The sequence below is a fragment of the Aethalodelphis obliquidens genome, unplaced genomic scaffold, assembly GCF_003676395.1.
Source record: "Aethalodelphis obliquidens isolate GAN/ISIS:26980383/991018 unplaced genomic scaffold, ASM367639v1 scaffold113, whole genome shotgun sequence".
Lineage (NCBI taxonomy): Eukaryota > Metazoa > Chordata > Mammalia > Artiodactyla > Delphinidae > Aethalodelphis > Aethalodelphis obliquidens.
In genome coordinates, this window is record NW_020838057.1 from 1,630,137 (window position 1) to 1,655,215 (window position 25,079).

Below are 25,079 nucleotides of genomic sequence, written 5' to 3' on the forward strand. Positions count from 1 at the left end.
AATTCCAGGCTCAGGTGCCTTCACTAAGGAATTCCAGCAAGCATTTAAAAAAGAAATATCACTGATCCTTCAAAAACTCTTCCAGAAAAGAGGAGGAAACACTTCCCAACTTATTCTATGAGATCAGAATTACCGTGATACAGCAGCAGTCCCCAAACATTTTGGCACCAGAGACTCGTTTTGAAGAAGACAATTTTCCAATGGACCGGGTGGGAGGGTTGTTGGGGGGGGGTGGTTCAGGCGGTAACACGAGCCATGGGGAGCAGCAGGTGAAGCTTTGCTCCCCGGGTGCCCTCCCGCAGCTCGCCTCCTGTGGTGCAGCCCGGATCCTAATAGGCCACGGACCGGTACCAGTCCACGGCCCGGGGGTTGGGGACCCCTGTGATACAGAGGTATCAGAAGAAAACAAATATACAAACTCATTATTGTTCATCTATATAGATGTAAAATACATTAACAAAGTATCAGAAAACTGTCTCTGCAACATATACAAAGGATTATACAACATGATTCAGTGGGATTTGTCCCAGGAAAGGCAAGGTTGGCTTAACATTTGGATATCAATTAATGGAATAAACCATATAAATAAAATAAAAGACAACAAGAAAAAACCCCCCAAAGCCACACGATGATTATCACAATAAATGGAGAAAACTGGAACAGAGAGTCTAGAAATACATCCATGCTAATACAGTCAAGTGATCTTTGAAAAGGGAGCAAAGGCAAAGGAATGGAGAAAGGATAGTCTTTTCAACACATAGGGCTTTAAAAAAGTGACCCAGACACAGATCTTACACCTTTCACAAATATTTTCACAAAATGGATAATAAACCTAAATACAAAACTATAGAATAGGGCTTCCCTGGTGACACAGTGGTTAAGAGTCCGCCTGCTGATGCAGGGGACACGGGTTCGTGCCCCGGTCCGGGAAGATCCCACATGCTGCGGAGTGGCTGGGCCTGTGAGCCATGGCCGCTAAGCCTGCGCGTCCGGAGCCTGTGCTCCACAACGGGAGAGGCCACAGCGGTGAGAGGCCCGCGTACCGCAAAAAAACAAACAAAAACAAAAACAAAAACTATAGAATACCTAGAAGATAACACAGGAGACAATGAAGACCTTGGGTTTGGCAATGAGTTTTTAGATACAACACCAAACCACAATCCATGAAAGAAAAACCGAGTATTTTGGACTTGACTAAAATTTAAAAGTTCTGCTCTGCAAAAGACACTGTTAAAAGAATATTGAAAGATATTCGTCATATGTCGTTAGGGAATTGCAAATTAAAGCAACAAAAACATACTGTTACTACACACCTATGTGAATGGCAAAAATCGAAAACACTGACAACACCAAATGCTGACAGGGACATGGAGCAACGGAACTCTCACCTACTGCTCATGGGAATACAAAATGATACAGCCACTTTGGAAGACAGTTTCTTACAAAACTAAATATACTCTTACTATATGACCCAGCAAATCATGCCTTGGCTTGAAACCAAACAAACTGAAATCTGAGGTCTACAAACTTATGTCCTCCTACACACAATGCATATTGCAGGTTTATTCATAACTGCCAAAACTTGGAAGCAATCAAGATGTCCTTCAGCCAGTGAATGGATAAGCAAACTGTTACATCCATACAATGGAATGTTATTCAGTGATAACTTATAAGCAAATCTTCACAGCAGCTTTATTTGTAACAGCCAAACGCTGGAAATAACCCAAACATCCACTAACAGGCAAATGGATAAAAAACCAATTGTAGTATATCCATACAATGGAATAATACTCAACAATACAAATGAACAATTAATACATGCAACACGATGGCTTAATCTCAAAATAGTTACGGTTAGTGAAAAATGTCAGAGTCCCCACTCCCCAGAAAGTATATACCATGATTCTATTTATATGAAATTCTAGAAAATGCTTGCTATTACTTGTGAACTGTGGGAAAGGGGGCCAGAAAGGACTGGGAGGAAAGGATTATAAAGGGATACAAGGAATCTTTTGGTTGTGTGGGATATCTCCATTATCTTGATGGTGTGGTCTCATCAGTATTTACACATGGTGAAACATAACACGTTTTACACTTTACATATTCAGTTTATTTCATGTCACCATACCTTAATGAAGATGTTAAGAACTAAATGTTCCCTATGAAAACCCATATTTACCATTCCTCTTGGAAAGTCACATCTGCCAACTGTTCTGGTTCTAGCATATCTCTCTCCCCACAGTTTAGGGGGATGAGCCCTGCCTCAGTATCAGCAATGAAGTCCACGTCCACTTCAGTCACTAGAAATGTTGGCTGGGTCAGAGAAGCCTGATCCCTGGATCTCTCATCAGTGCTGGGGTTCCTGCCTGTGCAGTGATGGCCATAACATCAACAGCCCAGGGAGGTACAGGAATCCACAAATCTTTAGATTATTTACTGTAACAGTGCATTGGCCGCAGGAGACTCAGACGTCTGAAGGTCCTGAGAATTTCTGTACACTTTCATGCCATACAGCCAAAATCACATGGATGTTTATAGATGCCACTGTTAGAATAGACACACATCCTCTCACTAGCCACAGTCATCCCCACTCCATTATATCAGTGTTTCTGTACCAACTATGATTCCTACCTTGCCCTAAAGGGCTAAAGCCTTCCAGTCAATGATACTTGCCTATGAGATTCTGGACATCAGGGACTGGCTCCTGTACAGGTCCAAGAGACAGAAATCCCTCAAAAGTGCTGGGGAATATGGGATATTCCCTAGGAACAAAGGACCCAATTCATGTTGCTTCCACAAGTACTGGAGATTTCCACACCAACTGTGCCCTCCTCAGAATGAACTCTGGGCTCACAGTAAATCCTGACTTCTAAGCCACAGGATTAGGTGCATAAAGCTCTTCAGACTTTTCTAGCAAGCCTTGGGCAACAATGCAAACTAGGCCAGACTAGACTGAGAGCTGTTCTCTACCACCCTGCTGTCCCTTCTGAGGCACATAACATTGGTGTCAACATAAGGTGTTCCTCCCTTCGTGTCAGTAAAACCCAATTTTTTCTCAATCCATTAGACACAGTGAACTGACCTCCCGTGAGTAAAGACTGCCACAGCAGGCCTTTATCACTGCACAAACTAGAGTAGCACAGACAGGGAGTTCCAAAGTTGGGTGACTTGGGAGCAAGATAAATAAGTCACAGCTATCATGTGACAGTCAACATTGTCCAGGAAGAAGTGAAATCTTGTCTGGAAATCCCCAGTAGACTCTGGTCCTTTCGGCCAGAGCTAGATCATGGTCACTCAGTACCCAGTCATGGGGAAGGAAATGAGGACGTTCTGTGCACTCAGAACATTCACAATCCCCTAGAGGGATCAGGAGAGACAGCACAGGGCTCCACCTTTCCTGAGCATATTGGAGTAACTGACAGACACTGTGGGAACTTAACAGCAATGAGATGGCTTCCACCACAGGCACTGGCAGTGATATAACTGTCAAGAGCCCTGGACAGTTGAGGAAGTGCAATGCACCTCATGAGAGCTTCTCACCTATGTGGTACTTATCGGGAATCTCCCCGGGGTGGATGTACGATTGTACAAGGTTGACCTGCTGGCTCCCTCACAAAGGGCACTCACAGAGCTCTTCTCTGGTGTGAGTCCTAATACCTTGAACAAGGATACAGCACATTTTCTGCATTCATAAGGCCTTTCTCTAGCGTGAACCTTCTGGCTGCTAAACATGTGTAACAGATGCAGCTAAAGGGCCATCAAAACTGTTGCATTCATGAGGCCCTTCGCCAGTGTGAACTTTCTGGTGCCGAACAAGATGGGAGCTTCTGCTATAGGCTTTCCCACATTCACTGCACACGTAAGGCTTCTCTCCAGTGTGAACCCTCTGGTGAAGGATGAGGCTAGAGTTGCGGCTAAAGAATTTCCCACATTCACTGCACTCATAAGGCCTCGCTCCAGTGTGGACTTTCTTGTGCTGAACAAGGTGGGAGCTACTAATGTAGGCTTTCCCACATTCACTACACACATAAGGCCTTGCTCCACTGTGAACCCTCTGGTGTAGAATGAGGCTAGAGTTGTGGCTAAAGCATTTCCCACATTCACTGCACTCATAAGGCTTCGCTCCAGTGTGAATTCTCTGATGCACAATGAGGTTGGAGCTATGGCTAAAGAATTTTCCACATTCGCCACACTCATAAGGCCTTTCTCCGGTGTGGATTTTCCGGTGCTGTACAAGCGTGTCTTTACGGCTGAAGGCCTTTCCACACTCACTGCACTCATAAGGCCTTGCTCCAGTGTGAATTATCTGGTGCTGAACAAGTGTGTCTTTGCAGCCAAAAGCCTTCCCACATTTGCCACACACATAAGACCTTGCTCCTGTGTGGACTCTCCTATGTTTAATGAGGCTGGAGTTATGGCTAAAGAATTTTCCACATTCTATGCACTCGTAAGGCCTTGCCCCAGTGTGAATTCTCCAGTGCTCAATAAGGTGAGAGCTTTGGCTAAAGAATTTCCCACATTCACTGCACTCATAAGGCCTTTCTCCAGTATGAAATCTCTGGTGCTGAACAAGTGTGTCTTTACGGCTAAAGGCTTTTCCACATTCAGTGCACTTATAAGGCCTTTCTCCGGTGTGAATTCTCTGGTGCTGAACAAGGTGGGAGCTTCTGCTGTAGGCTTTTCCACATTCGCTGCAGTCATAAGACCTTTCTCCAGTGTGGACTCTCTGGTGTTGTACAAGCGTGTCTTTGCGGCTGAAGGCCTTCCCACATTCACTGCATGTATATTGTCTTTTCCCATTGTGAAATTTCTGGTGGGTTTTTAGGTGAGACAGGTGAATGAAGGCCTTTCCACATTCCTTACACACATGTGATGTTTCTCCACTATGAATTTTTGTGTGATGAATAAGAACTGATTTCTCCTTGGACAGATTTCCACATGGTAGGCACCTAAAAGCTCGCACTTCAGCCTGAGTTATCTGGTTGTCAAGGAGAGTGAAGGTGTTCAGGAACGTTTTCCCATTGTCACTGCAATTGAGAAGCATCAGTTCATCATGGTCTCCCTGGTGTCGCCCGAGTCTGGAGCTTTGTGGAAAAGGCTCCATGAACTCAGCCTTTTTGCATGGACTCATTCCATTGTAAGTGCTTTGGTACTGGAACAGGTCAGAGCTACCTGGCAAGTCCATCCCTTCCTCCCTGCAAGTAAAAGGTCTCCCTAACATGTGGACAGCACAGCTCTTCACAAGTGAGGCCCCATCATCACCCCTTCTGACAGGATTCTTCCCACTATATTGCTTCTGGTGCTGATAAAAGTTTTCACTGAACAGGAATCCTTGCCCACAGGGGTCACATGTGTACAGTTTCTGTGCAGGGCATGATCCCTGGTGTTCAGCCAGGTGCAAAATGTCTTTCAAGAGTGGGTCACATATCTCACACGGCTGGGCTTTCTGGATAAATGGACATGACTCAGGAGTCCTGACCTCTGACACTCCTTCTACAAAAACGCTCTGCTCAGAAGGGGCCTCCTCATTGTCTGCTTCACACCAACAACCTGAAATCAAAGAAATTCTAGTGAAGGACATGTTGACTTTGGTGGGAAGCAGCAACTCCATCACATAGGTATGTGTGACACACCAATGAATGAGTCCACTGGCTTTTGGCAGGATGAGGGAGCCAGGATCAGGAAGGGCTCACTGTCAGTCATAGGCCTCTAAAGATCACAGTATGAAGGAACTCTAATGATGGGTAAAGACACAATGATGTTGGACAGTACTGGAAGTAGAGGCGAGGTCTCCAACTCACTCCTCTACAAAAGCGTTTCAGCAGGGCCTCGGCTGCTGGTGTCAGGTGAGCTCTGTGCAGAAAGCTGTGTCCAGGCCCAGGAAAATCTGATTGCAAGTAAGTAGCTGGTTCTTAAGGACTACATATGGATATGTGCACAACTCATGACACATTATAGTAGCCAGTGTTGCTGAGCACTGTGGACGAAGAATGAGTGAGAGACATGGAGGCCAGAGAGGTGGGGAAACAGCCAAGGGATGGAAGACAGAAATGTCAAGCGCCAAGAACGGGGAAGGAAAGGGAGAAGTGAGGTACTGCTATGTGCCTTGGCAAGAAAACACTGGTGAACACAAAGCAGGTTGATGGTACGATGTGAACCCAGCCCTAAGATCGCTCTCTTTCAGCTCCCATGCAGCAGGGCCAGGCCCTCTCTGGCCTCTCTCACTGTGGCTGGAGTCAAGGCTCCCTGTCAGGAACCCGGGGCTTCCTGTCCCTCTCCAACTGGAAAACTACATGTGATCAGGAAGATGGAAGTTGTAAAAAAATCATAGGACAGATGGGTGGCCCAGGTAGACCCATTCCACAGAGAAGAAGAGAATATGTTTTTAAAAAAGAAGAGAGAGAAAAACCCAAAGGAGGATTTGGCGGAACATCCCTGTGTCTGCCACAAGCAGTGACCATGTCAGTACCTACAATTCCTGGCATAGTCATGCCCCAGGAAATCTCAGCCAGAGGACAGGGGCAGAACATGGACGCAGAGGCATCATGGATCTGGAAGTGCCCAACCGAGGCAGAATCTGTGAAGCAGACTGAAAGAGCCCTGAACTCCTAACCTGATCCTGAAAGACTTTGGGCAGAGGTGTTGGGACTGCTCAGCGAGGGAGGGGACACCACACACGGCCCAGCCTCGGCACCCACAGTGCCTACTCTGGGAACCAAAGAAGGGAAGGAGAAGAGTCACTGATCTGGCTGGACCGAAAGACCTGCCCCAAGGGAAGTGGGGAAAAAGCAAACCCCAAGGACACTGGAGCGGGCATGAGGGCCTGTGGAAGGCAGCCTCTCCGATGGCCCCCAAGAATGCCTACCTCCCAGTATTCCCGCCCCTGTGTAGGCCGCTTCCCTTGACCATAGGCGGGACTGATTGACCCATTTGAATAGGGCAAAAATGATGGGATCATTTTCTCCAAGTCAGGTTAGAAAAAGACCAGTCATCATCCTGGACATTCTCTCTCGCACACTTGCTCAGAGAAGGCACGTTATGAGGTGCACTACATGTTATGAGGTGCACTACAGAAAGGCCACCATGACAAGGAACCGAGGGAGGCCTCTGACCAACAGCCAGTTGGAACTAATTCTCACAGTTCAACAAGCCGCAAGACACTACATCTTGGAAACACAAAACATGAGTGAATTTGTAAGTGGATTCTTCCTGAGAATGGCCTTTAGATGAGAACACAGGTTTGGCTGACAGCTTGACTGAAACCTCATGAGAGACCCTGAGTCAAAAGCACCCAAGTAAGCTGTGACGAGCGAGGTTCCTGATACGCTGAAAATTACATAACGCATTTTAATTGTTTTAAGTCACTAACTTTTGGAGTAATTTGCCATGTACCAATAGATAACTGAAACAAGGACTTACCCAGCGAGGCCACAAGTGCAAAGTTCTCCAGCATCACATCACGGTACAGGAGTCTCTGAGCTTCCTCAAGGAGCTCCCACTCTTCCCGGGAGAAGTACACGAACACATCTTCGAAGGTCACACAGCCCTGCCACGATGGGGACAATTGAGCCCACGGACAACAGGACTCCCCAGTCTACCCATTAACCTATCCCACCCCGGTCCTCCCCAGCCTCCCAATTCAGAGGCGATACTAGGCCCTGACACAACTATTGCCTGCTCTCTCCTGTCCCTCTGATCACTGTGTGCAGCCCAGAGCAGAACCAGGCAGGTGGGCAGATATATATTATATAAGCTATGGGTCTTGCATGAAGGGCACAAAACACTCTCCTGCTGGCATCCTCAAGAACATGCCTCCCAGAAACAACTAAGGCCATCAGGTCACACTCCTCCCAACATGTGTCACTCTGAACCACACTTTCCTCGTATCTGGGACCACACCCCATTAACACTGACAAACTTCTGATCCACAACATATGCACCTCCAAGGCAACCCCCACTCCTGAAGCCACTCTGCATACAGTATCCAGGAAGTACTCATGTCTTTATGACAGGCACCACTGCCACCCAGGTGCCTGAGCACGATGCCAAGTCCTCAGGAACCAGTTTCCACTTTCTTTGCCACCATCAACACTTATGTGGACTATTGCAGTAAGCTCCTCCCTCATGCCCACACTCCATTCTCAATTAGACAGCAGCCAGAGGGAGCCTGTTAAGATCCGATTCAGAGCATCTCTCTTCTGCTCCAAATCGTCAATGTTTTTCAACACCATCAGAATAGAAACCCAGCTCCTCAGCCTGCCATTCTTGCCTGACTCCTGGCCCTTTTCCCAACGGACATAATGAAGACCTGTCGTTCCTTGAGGACTCCCAACTCAATCTTACCTCCAAGCATTTACACATGCTGTTCCTGGGTCTAATACACCCTTCCAGTCCTCATCCCATTGGCTACCAGAAGCAGGAACCTCTTCATATAACTGTTGGCTTAGATTCAGGATACTGGGCTAGAAAGGACCCCTCCTTTAAGGCCCCCAGACTCAAGTGCAGGGAGAGAGACAGGTGAAGAGTCCCAGTATCTCACTATGTCTCATCAGAAAATCTCCAACGACCCTAGTTTAAAAACATATACAAAATCCATACACCTCTCTAACCTCCACTGCCACCACTCTGGTCCACCCACCATCAACACTCATCTGGACTATTGCAGTAGACTCCATCCTGGTCTCCCTGCCCACCCTCAGGCTTCCCCAATCTTTCCACTCTGCTACAAGAGGAAGCCTGTTAACACCTATGTCAGATCACCTCCCTTCTCTGTTACAAACTTTCTATGGCTCCCGCCACCATAGAAAAGAGGCCGAGCTCCTCAGGCTGCCATTCCAGGCCTGATCCCTGACTGCCTGCTCTCTATTCTCAACAAACATAACAGAGACCTGCGGTTTCCTGAACACTCCTAATTCATTCTCACCTTCAAGTGTTTGTACCAGATGGCTCCTGGGCCTTGGAAACCATTTCACGCCTCACCCCATCAACACTGGGAATGGGAAACTCGCCACATATCCACCGTCAAGGACCGCCCTTCACCGCCTTTATACTCAAGAAAAGGGAGCGATGAAGGCGAAGTGCTGAAAGCCCTAGAACACACCATCCCTTACACCTGAAGCGGTGAGGGCTCGAGGGACCCTCCACTCACCTGAGCCCGGTCCATAAGCGTCGCGGCCGCCATGGGATCCTCTGAGCAGACCCGGGTCGAGAAACTGGCGACTGGAGCGGGCTCTGCGGGAGCAGCCGAACGCCCACCCCACACTGGGCGAAGTGGCCTCGGGACGACTATCGCACTCAGAGCCCCAGGCTCCCCCTTGTAAAAAGGCGCTCAGGCTCAGGGTGCCGCCTCTGGAAGCGGACGAGGACGGAGGGCGGGTGAGAAGGCCTCGGGAAGAGCGCAGCCCCGGCTGACACCTCCGCGCAAGGCGGCCCGTAACACGACGGGGACCATGGATCCTAACAACGGCGCGGAGGGAGATCCTATCCTTTCTACTGTCCTTCCCGGTTAGCTTCCTAAGAGCCACACGGAAGGCGGACCCCAGCCAGGCCTCCCAGCCTCCACAGCCACTCTAGACAGCCCTGGCGCAAGCAAAAGACGTCACGGCCGCGACGCCGGAAGTCCCGCCTCTGCCGGCAGGGGCGTCAGGAAACGCCCATCTTCCGGACTGTCATTGGCGCAGCACGGATGCGCCGGGCACAGACTTATGGGTAAAGGAATTTGTGTCCTCTATCCAAGCAGGTAAGGGGTACTTTTCCGGCTCTCCCCGATAGCAGTGCGGAGGCAGGTAGAGGGAGAAAGGTCGGGGAGGAATTGGGTCGCGGAGGGCCAGAGCTCTTCTTAAAGGCGACGCGTCCGGATTTCCGTGGTCACCTGTGACAAAGCCGCGTCCTCCGCCGTCTCCAGCAGGTGGACCATTCTTTCATCCTGGGAGAACTGCTTCACCTCCGAGTTTTGGGGACTGAGATTTAAATTGAACGATGAAGGGAATTCCCTGGGCTTCCAGTGGTTAGGACTCCACGTTTCCAGTTCGAGGGCGTGAGTTTGACCCCTGGTCGGGGGAACTAAGATCCCGCAAACCGCGCGGGCCGGCCAAAAAAATAATTGAATAGTTAATATCCCTCCTGCGGTCTTCGGGTAGTAACATATGGTCCTCCTATTCCTTGCTACCCAAAATTGGGTTAGCAGCACTTGTGAACTTACTGAAAATGCAAGTTCTCGGATCCAACCTACACCTTCCGACACAGAAACCCCCCGGAGGTGGGAGCTCTTATTAAAAGTCATGACCACCTCCCTCCCCCAAAGTACGACAACTAAAATGGAAAAATACTACAACCTACCTCATGGGAAGTGAGATAAAACATGCTTAGCATAAGGCCTGCTGCGAAATACACACAAGCTATTATTGTTATTATTCATCATCTCCACAAGTTTCTCACATATACAGCTATAGGAGGATGTCAGAGGCCTCTCTTTGCAGAATCACTGATCACGTTTTTTAAAACAGAAAATACAATCACTCCCTGAGTCAGCAAGTAGCGTTATAGATAATGGTAAAAATTTTGCATAGAGCACACCTGTATACCTGTAGGTTCATTCTACTTTTTTTTTTAAACATTAGATGAAGAAGTCTTGTCAAAGGGATGCATTTTTACAGACCGTATGATTCAAATTAGAACTATGAAGACTAATTGCTCTTAGGCTTAAGTGGGCAGTGGAGTTAACACAGTTTCATATCATGGTATACTTCATATGATGACATCATAGTTCATGTCTAATTCACAAGAACAAAGACTCAAACTCCTCCTGCCTTCCCCTCTAACTCTCAGGGCAGGCAGACCTAGGTACAAATGTATGATCATGACATGGTCCAGTCTGATATCTAGTGGCTCAGGGTCACCAGGTCTGGTCCTCCTTCTCTTCAGCTCCCAAAGGAGCAATAATTCGTGGGGAGGTGTGAAAACTGCAAACAGTGAGGTCCAAAGAGGCAACCCCAGGAAGGAACATAAATGAGAAGATAAACTGAAGACACATTATTCACAATCACTCCTGCCCATTTCCATTGGCCAAAATTTATTTGCATGGTCCCAAATTAAATAAGGGAAGCTGGGACATGACTGTCCTCTTAGGTGTCCAGGAGGAGAAAACAGTATTGGTGAATGACTAGCCAGTTTCTAGCACAATCCTTGATTTGATCACCAGACACCCATTTTTTATTCATCTTCTACATTCTACACTCTTACACCCTCATTCATGTGACCAGATCATAATTTGTTTAAGCATGTTCCCATTTATGGTTGAGTGAGTTGTTTCAACCTCTTGGCTGTTATCAATAAAGTTGTTATAAACCTTCATGTATATATATTTTGGAGAAAAAAAAATGCCCTAATTTCTAATGGGTATACGCTTAGAATTGGAGTTGCTTGGTTATAATATATACATATGTTGAAATTTAATGGTAATCTTGACACATAAGAGTTAAAACTGAAATTAATGAAAGCACTGTGAGAATTAATTGGCATGTGGAATTTACAGTAGAGACTGTTGGATATATTATCATCATTTGTAAATTGTGTGCTATGCATCCTTTATATCTGTAAAGTTTGTAATGAATTTATGTAATCTGTGTGCACTTTCTTCTTAAGAGCAGGTGTTAAACATTTATTATCACATTCCTATGTGTACAGATCTGATTATCTGCATTTGGGAACGCCTGTGTAATTGTGTATGTGACCGAGTGAGCTCTTGTGTGTCTTTCTGGATGGCTATACCTATTTATGTATGACCATTTGTACATCTGCTTCTGTCAACATGGCTGTGCAAAGGTGTCTACCTTTGGCTCTGTACATGGAGCCCTCTCTCAATGTACCTGTTTCCGCTGTCCCTGTGATCTCTGTGTAGTCTTTCTGTGTGTCTAGGAGTTTCTTTCTCTGTGTCTCCATACTCTTTCTGCATGCCTGTGCCCGTGTCTGCACGTACATGTTTGTGCCAATGGGTGCATCTGCCTTTTGCCCATGCATGTCCCTGTGAGCACCGTTCTTGGTATGTATGGGATTTGTGTGCACACGTGTCTGGGTGTCTATGTCTGTTTTCATGTGTGTGTCTTTAGTTAATATAAATATATCCTCTCTATTCTGTTTGTGTCCTGGTGGGAATTTGTGTGTGCATCTGCATAGGATTTTGTGTCCCACATATGTGTCTGTGCACATCTGCCGATTCATTTTTGGGGAGTCCTATGTGTGATGGTCCTGTAGAGTCCACTCCTGGTCTATACATGTCCCACGGCGTGTCTGGGTGTGCCCTGCGTGTGCCTCCCTCTAGGTGCCTATGCTGACCCCATGTCCCTTGTTCTGCCCTAGCCCAGTCACCATAAGGGGACCTCTTAGTGCCACTCAGGCTCTGCAAGCAGTTGGGCACTCCTGGAACAGGGTGTCTGCTGGGATATCTGTGCCCTCAGCTTGTCCCAACTCAGAATTCACCTGCTCTGAGAGGCCTCTCTGACCAGTCCCCAGGCCCTGGCCTCAGAGTTCCCTACACTGAACTTTCAATTTCTCAAGTGCCCCAGGATCACTCCCACACCCCCATCACTGCACAGGATGTTCCCTCTGCCTAGAACTCTGTGTGTGGTGCTGATCTGTATTACAGGTTTAAATTATATGCCATGGAAGGGGTTATGACTGGAAGGGGGAAAGCAGAGTTCAGGGGGATCCTGGGGGCCAGGCTGCTGGTCTGGCACTCACCTCTGAACTCTGGGTTTCTCCTGTTGAATATTGTTCACCTAAAAGAAAGACTGCCATATATTGCTCCAGCAAAGATTGGCTTACTCAGGGTCAGCTGAGAATTGTAACTCGGAGTCTGCAACCATGGCGAGCCACCAGGCAAGGACCTGCACAGCAAAGGTAGAACACTTTTATAGAGGTAAAAAGTAAATTAAGAGGGCTGTAGTAAAGAAAGAGTCGAGGGCTTTTCACTGGCTGAGTCCTTGCCAAGAAAGAGGAGGAGTCTTTCTTCTTCCTGTTGAGCTCTGCTGTCAGTTGCAGGGTGTGAGAGTTTCCCCTGCTGGCCTCCTTTTTTTTTTTTTTAATGTTTTATTTTATTATTATTATTTTTTTGGCTGTGCCACATGGCTTGTGAGATCTTTGTTCCCAGACCAGGGATGGAACCTGGGCCCTGGCAGTGAAAGCGCCGAGTCTTAACCACTGGACCGCCAGGGAATTCCCTCCTGACTCTATTTAACCTAGGTTTTTATTTACTATTTTTTACAATATAAACAAGTTCACAGAACACCAACATCAGTCAGGACCACTCAGTGACCATGATGAAATGAGACAATGACAAAACCACCCTATCATCATATCTGAGCACAGACAACCAGAGTCCTGTGCAAACAAGCAGATAGCCCCCTCTCCTGGGTAACATGAGTGACAGCTGCATCTTCCAGTAGCTGCTGCTTTAGTGCCGCTGCCTTCCCCTGCCTTGTAAATAACAAATTTCAGGATATCTGATCATAAAACCAACTCCGTTTCCTGACAGCATCCAGTTCAGACCAAAGCTCCATTTCCTTAAACTCTTCTCCAAATCACTGAACACAAGCCCAGAGCCTAGAAAATGTCCTAACACCTTCATACTGAGGGCCCCACATTTCTCACGGTGTGGTAACCCACACTGCAGCACACCAATAAACCTCACTGATCCACCACAGGTGTCAGACACGTTCCTGGTGCTGGACGCACTAGCACCACATATCTGCAGACCCGAATGACCCCCAAACTCCAGACTGCACATCCAACTAGATCGACCTTTCCTCTTAGATGTCTGACACACATCTCAAACTGCACGAGTACAAAACCCAACTCATCTCTCCCTGCCCTGCTCTCACTGCCCACCCCTCTCCCCTCTACGGCTTCAGTGACTGTCAACTGGTTCCTGCACCAGACAATGCTCTTGTCAGTCTGTGTTGACACCTGTTACCTTTGCTGGAGATGTTCTTCTGCAACTCCAACCCTGCCTGGGGGTCCTGCATCATTCAGGGGTCTCCACATCAAGCTCTTCCTTCTTTCTAATTTGCTTCCTAAGCTTTAGTTCAATGTCCATCTTCCCATTTTACACACAAGAACACTGAACCCCGAGGATAAGTGACAAGACCAAGGTCATGTGGTTGGGGATAGGCATGGTGGAGACAGGCTGCAACCCCAATCAATCCCAACTCCAAACTCTGAAGGAAATAAAAACAGGTTTTTAAAGAGATATATGCACTTCCATGTTTATTGTAGTTCACAATAGCCGGGATATGGAAACAACCTAAGTGTCCATCAATGGATGAATGGATAAAAATGTATATATACCTACAATGGAATACTACTACTCAGCCTTGAGGAAAAAAGGAAATTCTGCCATTTTCGACAACACAGATGGACCTTGAGGATGTTATGCTAAGTGAGATATGTCAGACAGAGAAAGACAAATACCGTACAATATCCCTTATATGTGGAATCTAAAAAGACAAAACAAAACCAAAAACTGAACTGGAAAACAGTAGAATGACGTTTACCAAAGGCTGGAGGTGGGTGAGGGGATGGGAGAGGTGATGATGTTTAAGGGTACCTACTTACAACTAATAATTCCTGGAGATGTAATATAAAGTACAGGATTACAGACAACAAAACAGCATTATAAACATTAAACTTGCCAAGAGACAAGATCTTATTTGTTCCCATCACTAGAAGAAATGATACTTCTGTGGCACAACAGAGGCTAAGGCTACAATGGCACTATACTGCAATATAAATGTATCGAATTAAATATGTTGTACATTCTTAAACTTACACACCGTTATGTCAATTATATCTCAATAATTAATGAATAAATTAAAAAATGAAAATGAAGCCTTAAATGGTTTTAAGCAGTACACTAAAATGTACCCATTCATAAGTGTGTCCTTATCTCCTTAGATCTAATTTTAAACAACATTCTTAGTATCCTAATTTCTTTTAAGTTTTAAATGCTTCATAATTCAAGGCTTCATATAAGACAATATTTTGTAACAAATAAATATTTGCAGGGCTGTTCTCAAGTGTCCAGCTCTCCAGCTCTCCTGGCATGGCATGGCAGACAGTGCATATGTAGTAATTTAGGTGTTTACCTCTCAAATACTGCTCCTCCCCTGCCACCCAATAACAACAAAAAACAACCAATAAATTGTCACAAGTTTGTCAGGAAAACTGGAAAGAAGTCATAAATATATTTCTTTTCCTGTTACATCTACTTCTTTTCTTCTTCCTCCCTTGTTTTTGTCCTTTAAATATCCCTATGGTTGCTTTTTCAGTGTATACTAAGGGTAGAGCTATAGCTGAAGATTTTTGAAATTGCACAATAGTCACTGGTTCTCTCTCCTTTATAAATTCTCAGGTGCAAAGTCCTAGGATGGGTCCATTTCCAGTATGACTCTTTAGATGACAATAAGTGATGATTGGCCTCAGAAGATTTTCTCACAGCAATGACACTTACATGGTTTCTCTTTGGTATAATTTCTCAGAGTAAGACGTTTCCTCTGGTCAGATGATTTTCCTTAGGAGTTACATTCGAAAGGTCTTTCCCCAGTATGAGTTCTCTGATATCACAATAAGTCCACTTGTGAAAAGCTTTCCCCCATCTCTTACGCTCATATGGTTTCTCCCCAGAATGAATACTTCGAGGCTTGGTGAAGGATGAACGAAGGCTGAAGGACTGTCCACATTCACTATATTCATGGGGTTTCTCCTCAGTGTGATGCTTCATGTGTTGAGTCAGGGAAGAGCTGTTGTGAAAGGCTCTCTGATATTCTTACACTCAAAGGGTTTCTGTCCATTGTGGATCCTATTAGGCCAGATAGAAAAGGGTGAATGAAGGCCTTTCCACATTCATTGCACTCAGGGATCCTCTCCTGTGAGAACCCTCACATGATGAGTGAAAAAAACAGCTGTCAAAAAGGGTTTACCTGCATACTTTGCATTCGAAGTGACTTTTTCTGGAGTGGGAAATATTATTTGGGACAAAAACAGACCTGACACAAGAGACTTTCCCACATTCTTTGCATTCATAAGGCTTCTCCTCAGTGTGAATCTGTTGTAGCTGCATGAGCTCTGACCTGCCGTTGAAGGCCTTCCCACAGTGGAAGCAGTCACGTGGTTCTGCTAAGCATAAATCCTCATGAGTTGACTGAGGTCTGCCCTCTTGAGAAAGGCACGTCAACGTTTGTTAAACCATTTCCCACATTTCTTCCACTTGCAGAGATTCTTCCCTGCGTAGATCATGGAAGCTTTACCTGGTCCATGTTGAGTTCTGTTCATGAAAAGCATCTCCCGGAGGATTGCTCTAGTAAAACTCCTGAGTGCAGATTATCATCTGTCCTCACACCATTGTGTTCAGAGTTCATCCTCCGGAGAAAACTCTCCTTGTGGGAAACTGTCCCTGGGTTCTTCCTGCAGTTCTAATGGCCCTCACTGTTTCCTGGTTTGCCCCCAACAGAGAGTTAAAGAATCAAATGACCCTGGAGCAACATTCCCTCCATGAGGGCAGCTAAGAAGCTTTATGGCCTGAGGTTGTGCCTTCTGGCCTAACGGGAATCCAATACCCAAAAGGGCCTATTAGTGAGGACAGCAGAGAATAAGCTCCCAACACTCCGGTGTGGCTTCTCCCCATTGTGAGGGGCCAGGTGCTGGCCAAGAAGTTCTTCTGACCCTCCCTGCAAGTGAAGGCCTTCTCTGATACACTGGATCTGCAGCACTTCACAAACGAGGCCTGGATTTTCTCTTCTGAAGACTCCACTCCACTGCTTCTGCATCCAGTCAAGGTTTAAACTATACAAAAAGTCTCTCCTCCATGATTCACATGTTGGGAGTATGAGTGCTGCCCAGATGGTGTTCCCTGTGGCTCAGCCAGGTGCAAAAATGTCTTTCAAGACTGGGCCACACATGTCACAGGGGTGAGCCTTTCGGGTGGAAGGATCTGCCTTGGGAGTTCTCATGTGTGACACTCTCACAGAAACTCCCTTCTCAGAAGGTGCAGCCACATCCTCCACTCCATGCCAACAACCTGAAAAAAGATGAATGCTGGTGAAGTCCATGTTCAGTTAGTAGCAAATGGCATCCAGTAACAAATATGTGTCTGATACAACTGGCAACTAGTCTATGGGACTATGGGCATCATAGGGGACCCAGAATCAGGATGAGGAAGGGCTGCTGTGTGCTGTGGGCCTCTAAAGCTTAAAGAATGAAGGACAGGTTTCCCTGGTGGCGCAGTGGCTGAGAGTCCACCTGCCGATGCAGGGGACATGGATTCGTGTCCCAGTCCGGGAAGATCCCACATGCCGCGGAGCGGCTGGACCTGTGAGCCATGGCCGCTGGGCCTGCGCATCCAGAGCCTGTGCTCCGCAACGGGAGAGGCACAACAGTGAGAGGCCCGCCTACCGCAAAAAAGAAAAAAAAAAGAATGAAGGAAACCTTGCAGGAGAGGATACCAGGATGGGATACAGTGTGAGCAAGAGAGGCATGCTCTCTGAATGACACTTTGCAAATGATCTCCCAGCAAGGTTCCTGGTTCCTTGTGACAGGTGAGTGCTATGAAAAAGGGTCTAGCCAGGACCAGAAAAGTCTGGCCAGATAGAACATTTAGTGTTCAAGGAAAATTTAAGGATATGTGCACATCTCGTGACACGTTAAAAGAAACCCAGTGCTGTAGAGTTCCGCATGGAGCAGCAAGAGAAGAGCAGATAAGATGTGCGACTAGAAAGGGGGGTGGGACTAACAGGTACCTAAGGTCAGAGTAAAAGTGACAAATGAGCAAGGCATCAAAATTGGGGAAGGAAAAGTAGGATAAGTTTCGCCACTGGTGTTGCCACCTAAACACTAGTAGACGTGGCACAAAGTGCTGGTATAAAGTGAAGCCAGCCCTGGGCTTCCCTGGTGGCGCAGTGGTTAAGAATCTGCCTGCCAGTGAAGGGGACACAGGTTTGAGCCCTGGTCCGGGAAGATCCCACATGCCGCGGAGCAACTAAGCCTGTGCACCACAACTACTGAGCCTGCACTCTAGAGCCCACGAGTCACAGCTACTGAGCCCACGTGCTGCAACTACTGAAGTCCGTGCTCCACAGCAAGAGAAGCCACTGCAAGGAGAAGCCCATGCACCGCAAGGAAGAGTAGCCCCTGCTCGCCGCAGCAACGAACCCAACACAGCCAAAAATAAATAAATAAAATAAATAAATTTCTAAAAATATAAATAAATAAATAATAAAATAAAATAAAGTGAAGCCAGCCCTGATTCCCGCACCTTCTGCCCACCAGGCCTAGGCCTCCTCCAGGTCTTCTCTGCTGTGACTGGAGCCACGTCTACCTTCTCAGGCACCCTGGGCTCCCCTCTGGCTCCAGCTGGGTGGCTCCATGAGACCTGGAAACCGCAAGTCCTGATGGGAAGGAAGAGCTGGTGAGTGGTCAGCACTGACCCAGGGAGACACTCTCCGCAGAGAAGATAATTAAATACTAAAAAAAGAATCTTGGAAGAGGGCTTACAGGAAGAGCTCAGTGTTCACCACAAGGAGTAACCATATCAGTGCCTGCAATTCCATGTCAGACCTTGGAAAATTAGAGGAAGGAGGCAGAACTTGGGCCAGGGATTTGGACAGACACCTAGCCAAGGAGCGGCCAGGCCATCTGGAATCTCTGGGGCAGAGGGGAAGACTGCAAAACTTCTCACCCCCAAATTCTTCATCTCAAAGCTTTGGGGCAGTACAGGTTGGTGGTGCACATCGCCCAGCCCTGATACTCACACTACTTACCCCAGGGAACCAAGGAAAGAAGCCGTGCCGTGACAGAACTGTGAGACAGAACTGCCCCTTGAGAAAAACAAAAGCCAGCCCAGGAAACTGGGAATCATGTCCTTGTTAACTCCCTCCTGCTGAGTGTTGGCTGGACCTAAAAATTACTCTCTAATGAATAGAATATGGCAAAAACGATGAGATGGCACTTGCGAGATTAGGTGATAAAATACCAGTTTCTATCTTGGATGCTGTTTCTTGCTCATTATCATGGCTATCAGCTGCCTTGTTGTGACCTGGTTATGGAAAAGACAACATGGCAAGAAACTGTGGGAGGGTTCTGGCCAGCAGCCAACAAGGAAATGACTAGTCTAACCAAGTGAGCTTTCAGATCAGATGGCAGCCCTGGGCAGCTTGCCAGCAAGGTCATGAAAGACCCTGAGCTAGGGGTATCCAAGCAGGATATGCCTGATTCCTGACCGAAACCAACTGTGAGATAAACGTTTGTCTTTCCAATGCACTTAGCTTTGGAGTAATTTGCCATGTAGCAACACATAACTAAAACAGAGACTTACCCAGTGATGACACAAGTGCAAAGTTCTCCAGCATCACATCACGGTACAGGAGTCTCTGAGCTTCCTCAAGGAGCTCCCACTCCTCCCGGGAGAAGTACACGAACACATCCTCGAAGGTCACACAGCCCTGCCACGATGGGGACAGTTGAGCTCATGGACAACAGGACTCCCCAGTCTACCCACTCACCTAATCCCCCCACCCCGTCCCTCTCCTCCCCGGCCTCCCAGCTCAGAGGCGATGCCAGGCTTGGCACCACTAGTGCCTGCTCTCTCCTCATGTCCCTCTGATTACTGTGTCCAGCCCAGAGCAAAACCAGGCACGCGGGCAGACAAAATACTATCTCAGCTGAGTATGGCATGACAGACCTCAAACACTCTCCTGCCAGCCAGTCCTCCTGGTGTCATCCAGAGCCTACCCCCGAGGCACAACTACACTTAGGCTCAGCCTTCCCCCACAAGCCCCCAGGACTTGGGCCTTAAGGCTGTCTGTTCACCCTCCTCCCCGGTCTCCCTGCCTCCTCCCTCACTTCCACAGTCTCCACTGTGCAGCCAGAGGAAAGCTTTCCAATGAATTATGTGTTAAATCACCTCCACCTTCTGTCCAAACTTTCAGAAGGGAGGTCTAGCTCCTCGGGCTGCCATTCCAGGCCTGACTTCTGCCCGGCTGCTCTGTTCCCTGATCACTCCCAACTCAGTCTCACCGAGTATTTGCACATGCACTAGGACACCGTTCTGATATTTACTCCCTTGGTTGCCAGTACAGGAAACTATGCATAAAATCCTTGGTCTGAATTCAGTACCCTGCGCCACAAGTGACTCCCTCCAGAGACTCCACGACCAAGAACTGGGAGAAGAAAAGGCAGAGTCCCAGGACACCATCAGCTATCGCAAGGGGCGGGGACCATGAGGGTGTGGCCCTGGGTGACCCTCCACTCACCTGCGCTGGATTCATCAGTGCTGCTGCACCTGCCACCGCCAAAGGACCCAGTGGGCTGAATGGGGCCCTGAGAGGCGGGAGACCAGGGCGGAGTCACCTCGGGCTGCGTGTCACACTCCGAATCTCGCTATGAAATGTCAAACGCTCGAAAGGCCCAGGCCGCCGCCTTCGGGGGCCCTGTCAACGGAGCGCGTGAGAAGACCCGGGAAACCGTGAGGTCCCGGCAGAGCCTGGCAAACACGAGGCGCGAAGTCGCCTGTCCCACGGACGGGGACACAGTGTCACAGTGAAGGAGCCGGGGCTGGGGGCGTCACGGCTCGGACAAGGTGCGGAGATAGCCCCCGGCACCTCGCTCTCCTTCCCCGTCCTGCCCTAGAGATGCGGCCCCAGTGCAACGCTTGAGTCCACGTGGCCGCCGTCCAACCAGCACCCGCTCACGGACGGATGTTCTCCTGCAGCGAGGCCGGAAGTCCCGCCCCGAAGCCGAAGGAAACGCCCCCCTCCTAGGTCGTGATTGGCCTAGAGCTGGGGGCGGTAGCGCCGGTGGCATCCACTTTTGGGTTACGTAGTTAACGCCCAGCCTGTGCCCACGCGCGTGCGCCATTTCCCTTCTCCATGGCGACGGCCCAGCGGCACCGCGGGAAGAGACTGGGAAATAATTTAGCTCCAGGAATCCTCATACGGGGTGGGGCGGGGCTTCGCTTCCTTTTAAAGAAAAGTGCCCAGATTTCCGTAGGCCTGGGGGTAATGCCCCGCCCTCCCTAATCGTGCCACCGCAGGACCTGGGAACCTGTTAGCAATGCAAGCTCTGGGGCCTTACCCAGACCTAGAGAATCAGAAACCCTGGGGACGGGGCTCAGCGCTCTCTGCTTTCAGGAATCCTGGTACCGCTCATTCAAGTTTAAGAACCATGGCTCTACTGTGACTAGAATGGGAAATACTAAGTCCCTCGTGGTTATTTACATAAAAAGTGCCTATCTCATAGTTCATGCTCAGTAAATAAGAACGATTATTATTACTGTCATTAGCATTAACATCACAATGCTTTCACGTACAGGGCTTGGGAGGATAAGTCAGGGATACCTCTTTGCAGGATCCTTGGCGTTATTTGTGAAAAAGCAATGATTCTTTGACGTGGCAAGTAGCCTCATAGGCATTGATTAAACGCTTTACATAAAATCATACATTTGTATGTACTACTTGGCATATTTATTTCTTAAAGAGCACCGCAGGAAGGGTTTGTTTTTTTTGCCGTGCCGAGTGCCATGCAGGATCTTTGTTGCCCGACCAGAGATTGAAGCCGAGCCCTCTGCACTAGAAGCGCAGAGTCCTAACCACTGGACCACCATGGAAGTCCAGGACGGCTTCTTAAACTACAGGTAGGCATGATGCCCAAAGAGTTGCATCATTACAAATAAAGCCACATGATTCAGATCTTCAGAACATCAGGACTAACTGTCCTCAGGTCTAACTGGAGTGGAGCTGATATGGTTTCATGTTTGTGACATAAGATGACATGTCATCTAGTTCACAGTAACTGGGGCCTCCCTCTCCCTCTCCTGTCCTCCCCTTGACCTTCAGGACAGGTAGACCCAGGTACAAATATGTGATCAGGAGATGGCCCAGTTTGAAGCTTAGAGGTTTTTCAGGTCATCAGGTCCTGTCCTCATCAAAACACCATCAACCCATCTCCTGAACCTACAGTACGCAATGGAGCACTAAATCCTGGGGAGGTGTGAAATCTAGAACCACTGAGGAGATTCCCAGAATGGTGCACAAATGCAAGAACAGTTAAGACACACATTCACAATCAATTCTGCCTGTATTCAACTGGCCATGTCTCATTCACATGGTCCCAAAGTTAACTGTAAAGAAAGCGGAGACACGTTGTCCTCCCAGGCATCCAGAAAGAGAAAATTGGGGTTGTTAATCATCTAGTCAGTTTATGTCACAATCCATCAACCTGGTCACCAGATACATATTATTTCTCCTATGCATTCTACACTGTCATCCTTTTATTATTCCAACAACTCAAAACTCCATCTAATGACTAAGCCCATCTCACCGTTACAATTTCTAGGGTGTGTTGTTCTTTGTATCAGGTTCAAGTACTGTTCCTTAACACCAGGAAACTATCAACACAAAATAAATCGTCTCCACTCACACCTAACATATAGTGGGGTCAGGGACATAATGGAAGGACATGTGAAGGTGCTGAAGAAATAACCGCCAACACAGATTTCTATACTCAACAAAAGTGTTTTTCAAAACACAGCACGAAATATGAGAATCATAATAGAAAACTAACCCACACAAAATGAATCCTAAGGTTAAATTTAAGGCCAGAGGAAAGTGATCCCAGGTGAAAAGTCTGCAGTGACAGAAGGAATGAAGATCCAAGAGAAGGATGCACGTGTGAATCAATACAATTGATTCATTATCTGTGTAAAACATGAAAAACATCTCCTTGTTGAGAACAATAAAACTACCATGCAGGGGCTTCCCTGGTGGTGCAGTGGTTGAGAGTCCGCCTGCCGATGCAGGGGACACGGGTTCGTGCCTCTGTCCGGGAAGATCCCTATATGCCGCGGAGCGGCTGGCCCCGTGAGCCATGGCCGCTAAGCCTGTGCGTCCAGAGCCTGTGCTCCACAACGGGAGAGGCCACAACAGAGAGAGGCCCGCGTACCGCAAAAAAACAAAACAAAACAAAACAAAAAAACCTACCATGCAATCCTCAATAATATCCCTTACATCGTGCAAAAGGAGGGTAATGGTATTAACTCTATACTTTTTTGTGTTAAAGACATTGTAATTTTTAGCTTAAGCAATAATAAAATAGGAGTATATACATTCCCAACTAAAAGCGAAGTTTAGAATGTAAATAATCTACACAAAATTTTAAAAGAATGTATATAAGACACAGAACTGAAGTAAAGATAAGCACACAACAGGAAGATGCATCATACAGGAAATGTATATGGAATAAATGTTTGAATTAGTAGTCAGTAGTTTTCAGTGGGTTGAAAAATATACAGCAATATTCAGTTTATAAGTCACAGTTTGAAGATATGTTACAGAAATAAAGCAAATAAAAATTTGGAAAATATATACAATTATTAAACAAAAACATAAAAATGTGTATTTGTATCTGAAAAATAGATACAAGGAAGAAAATAGCAGGAAGACATTATACTTTAAAATTTGTACACAATTTTAAACATCAATTCAATTTACAGAAAACAATTTTACTATAAGAATAAAGAGTTAAATCTATAAACAAATTAGAATATTTTAATGTTATCTCAGTAATTAATTTTTATAAGGCAGGAATAACGTTGGTTATGTTCTGTTAGGTTCATACACCAAAATGCATAAATCTGACCTAACAGATACATATAGAACTGCATACACCAACTGCAGGATGTTTGCTTTTTAGCACAAACTGAATATAGGTAAAACTGACAATATATAGGACCATAAAAAAAAAAAATCTCTAACTTGCATAGAATGTAATAAAACAGACTGTAATAAAACAGAGACTGAAATAAAACAGGACAGAGAATAGAAACAGAAGATGTGATTGAAAACATTTAAAGATATAGGACCACAAAAAAATTCTTTAACTTGCATAGAATGAAACAAAACGGAGAATGAAATAAAACAGGACAGACGTTAGTAACAGTTATGAAATACGAAATAATCCATGCCTGAAGGAAGCAAAGATAATCAAAACTGGAGAACATGTTTTTTGAAAATAATGACATCCCCAATGCCAATTTGATGGGCTTTTTGGGGTTGTTTTCTTTGTTTGTTTTTGCGGTACACGGGCCTCTCACTGCTGTGACCTCTCCCGTTGCGGAGTGCTCTGGACGCGCAGGCCCAGCAGCCATGGCTCACGGGCGCAGCCACTCCGCGGCATGTGGGATCTTCCCAGACTGGGGCACGAACCCGTGTCCCCTGCATCAGCAGGCGGACTCTCAACCACTGCGCCACCAGGGAAGACCTGATAGGGTTTTATAAGCAGTATAATGGACAGCAGTCCAGTAAGTTAGGAGAAATAGATGGGATCTGCCTTTGTCTGGAGAATATGGGCTTGGGCTGGTCACCTGGCTTCTCTGCACCTCAGTTTTCTAATCATTAAATTGAAGGGGTCTCTATGGTCCTTTAAAGTGTTCAAGCCCTATTATTCAAAGCATAACCTTGTTTTTAAATTATTATAGGATATTCAACTTGAGACTTCACTTTACAATGTTTGAGAACTAATGACATCCCTATATATTCTCATGAGATGCAATTAATAAATTACATTAAAAGGAATCTCCAGGCCCAAATGGTTTCACCAGAGAATTCTACCAAACATTTAGAGAAGAAATAAAACCAATTCCTCAAAATCTCATCCAGGTTGGGGGGGACGGGGTGGGGGTGGGGGAACACTTCTTAGTTCATTTTGGGAGGCCAATATTACTCAGATACCAATAACAGTATAAAAATAAATAAATAAAATATAGACCGACATGCTCATGATTTTACACATAAAATTTCTCAACAAAACACTGGCAAAAGGAATGTGTGTATATATACACACACACATACATATCATTATATTCCATGTTCCATGACTGCAGGTATTACTGCAGAAATGCGAGGCTGGTTCAACATTCAAATCCAGTCAATCCATCATATCAACAGGCTACAGAAGAAAAGACATATGATCACATCAACTGAAGGAGAAAAGGCATCTGACAAAATTCAACACCTATTCATAATGAAAGCTCTTAG

General features: G+C 46.6%; 1 protein-coding gene and 1 long non-coding RNA gene across 2 annotated transcripts; both read right to left on the reverse strand.

Moving 5' to 3' along the window:
• Positions 1 to 1,194: 1,194 nt before the first annotated feature.
• ZNF304 (zinc finger protein 304) lies at positions 1,195 to 9,568 on the reverse strand. The gene is made up of 3 exons (XM_027097199.1): positions 9,149 to 9,568; positions 7,420 to 7,546; positions 1,195 to 5,550 (listed from the first exon to the last, which is right to left on the reverse strand). The coding sequence occupies exons 1-3, from the start codon at positions 9,179 to 9,181 to the stop codon at positions 3,725 to 3,727; spliced, it is 1,986 nt and encodes a 661-aa protein (XP_026953000.1). The 5' UTR covers positions 9,182 to 9,568; the 3' UTR covers positions 1,195 to 3,724.
• A 4,867-nt stretch (positions 9,569 to 14,435) lies between these two features.
• LOC113615128 (uncharacterized) lies at positions 14,436 to 21,472 on the reverse strand. Its single transcript, XR_003430917.1, has 4 exons — positions 20,301 to 21,472; positions 19,364 to 19,490; positions 18,316 to 18,437; positions 14,436 to 17,071 (listed from the first exon to the last, which is right to left on the reverse strand). It is a non-coding gene; the product is annotated as an uncharacterized LOC113615128 (long non-coding RNA).
• Positions 21,473 to 25,079: the final 3,607 nt, after the last annotated feature.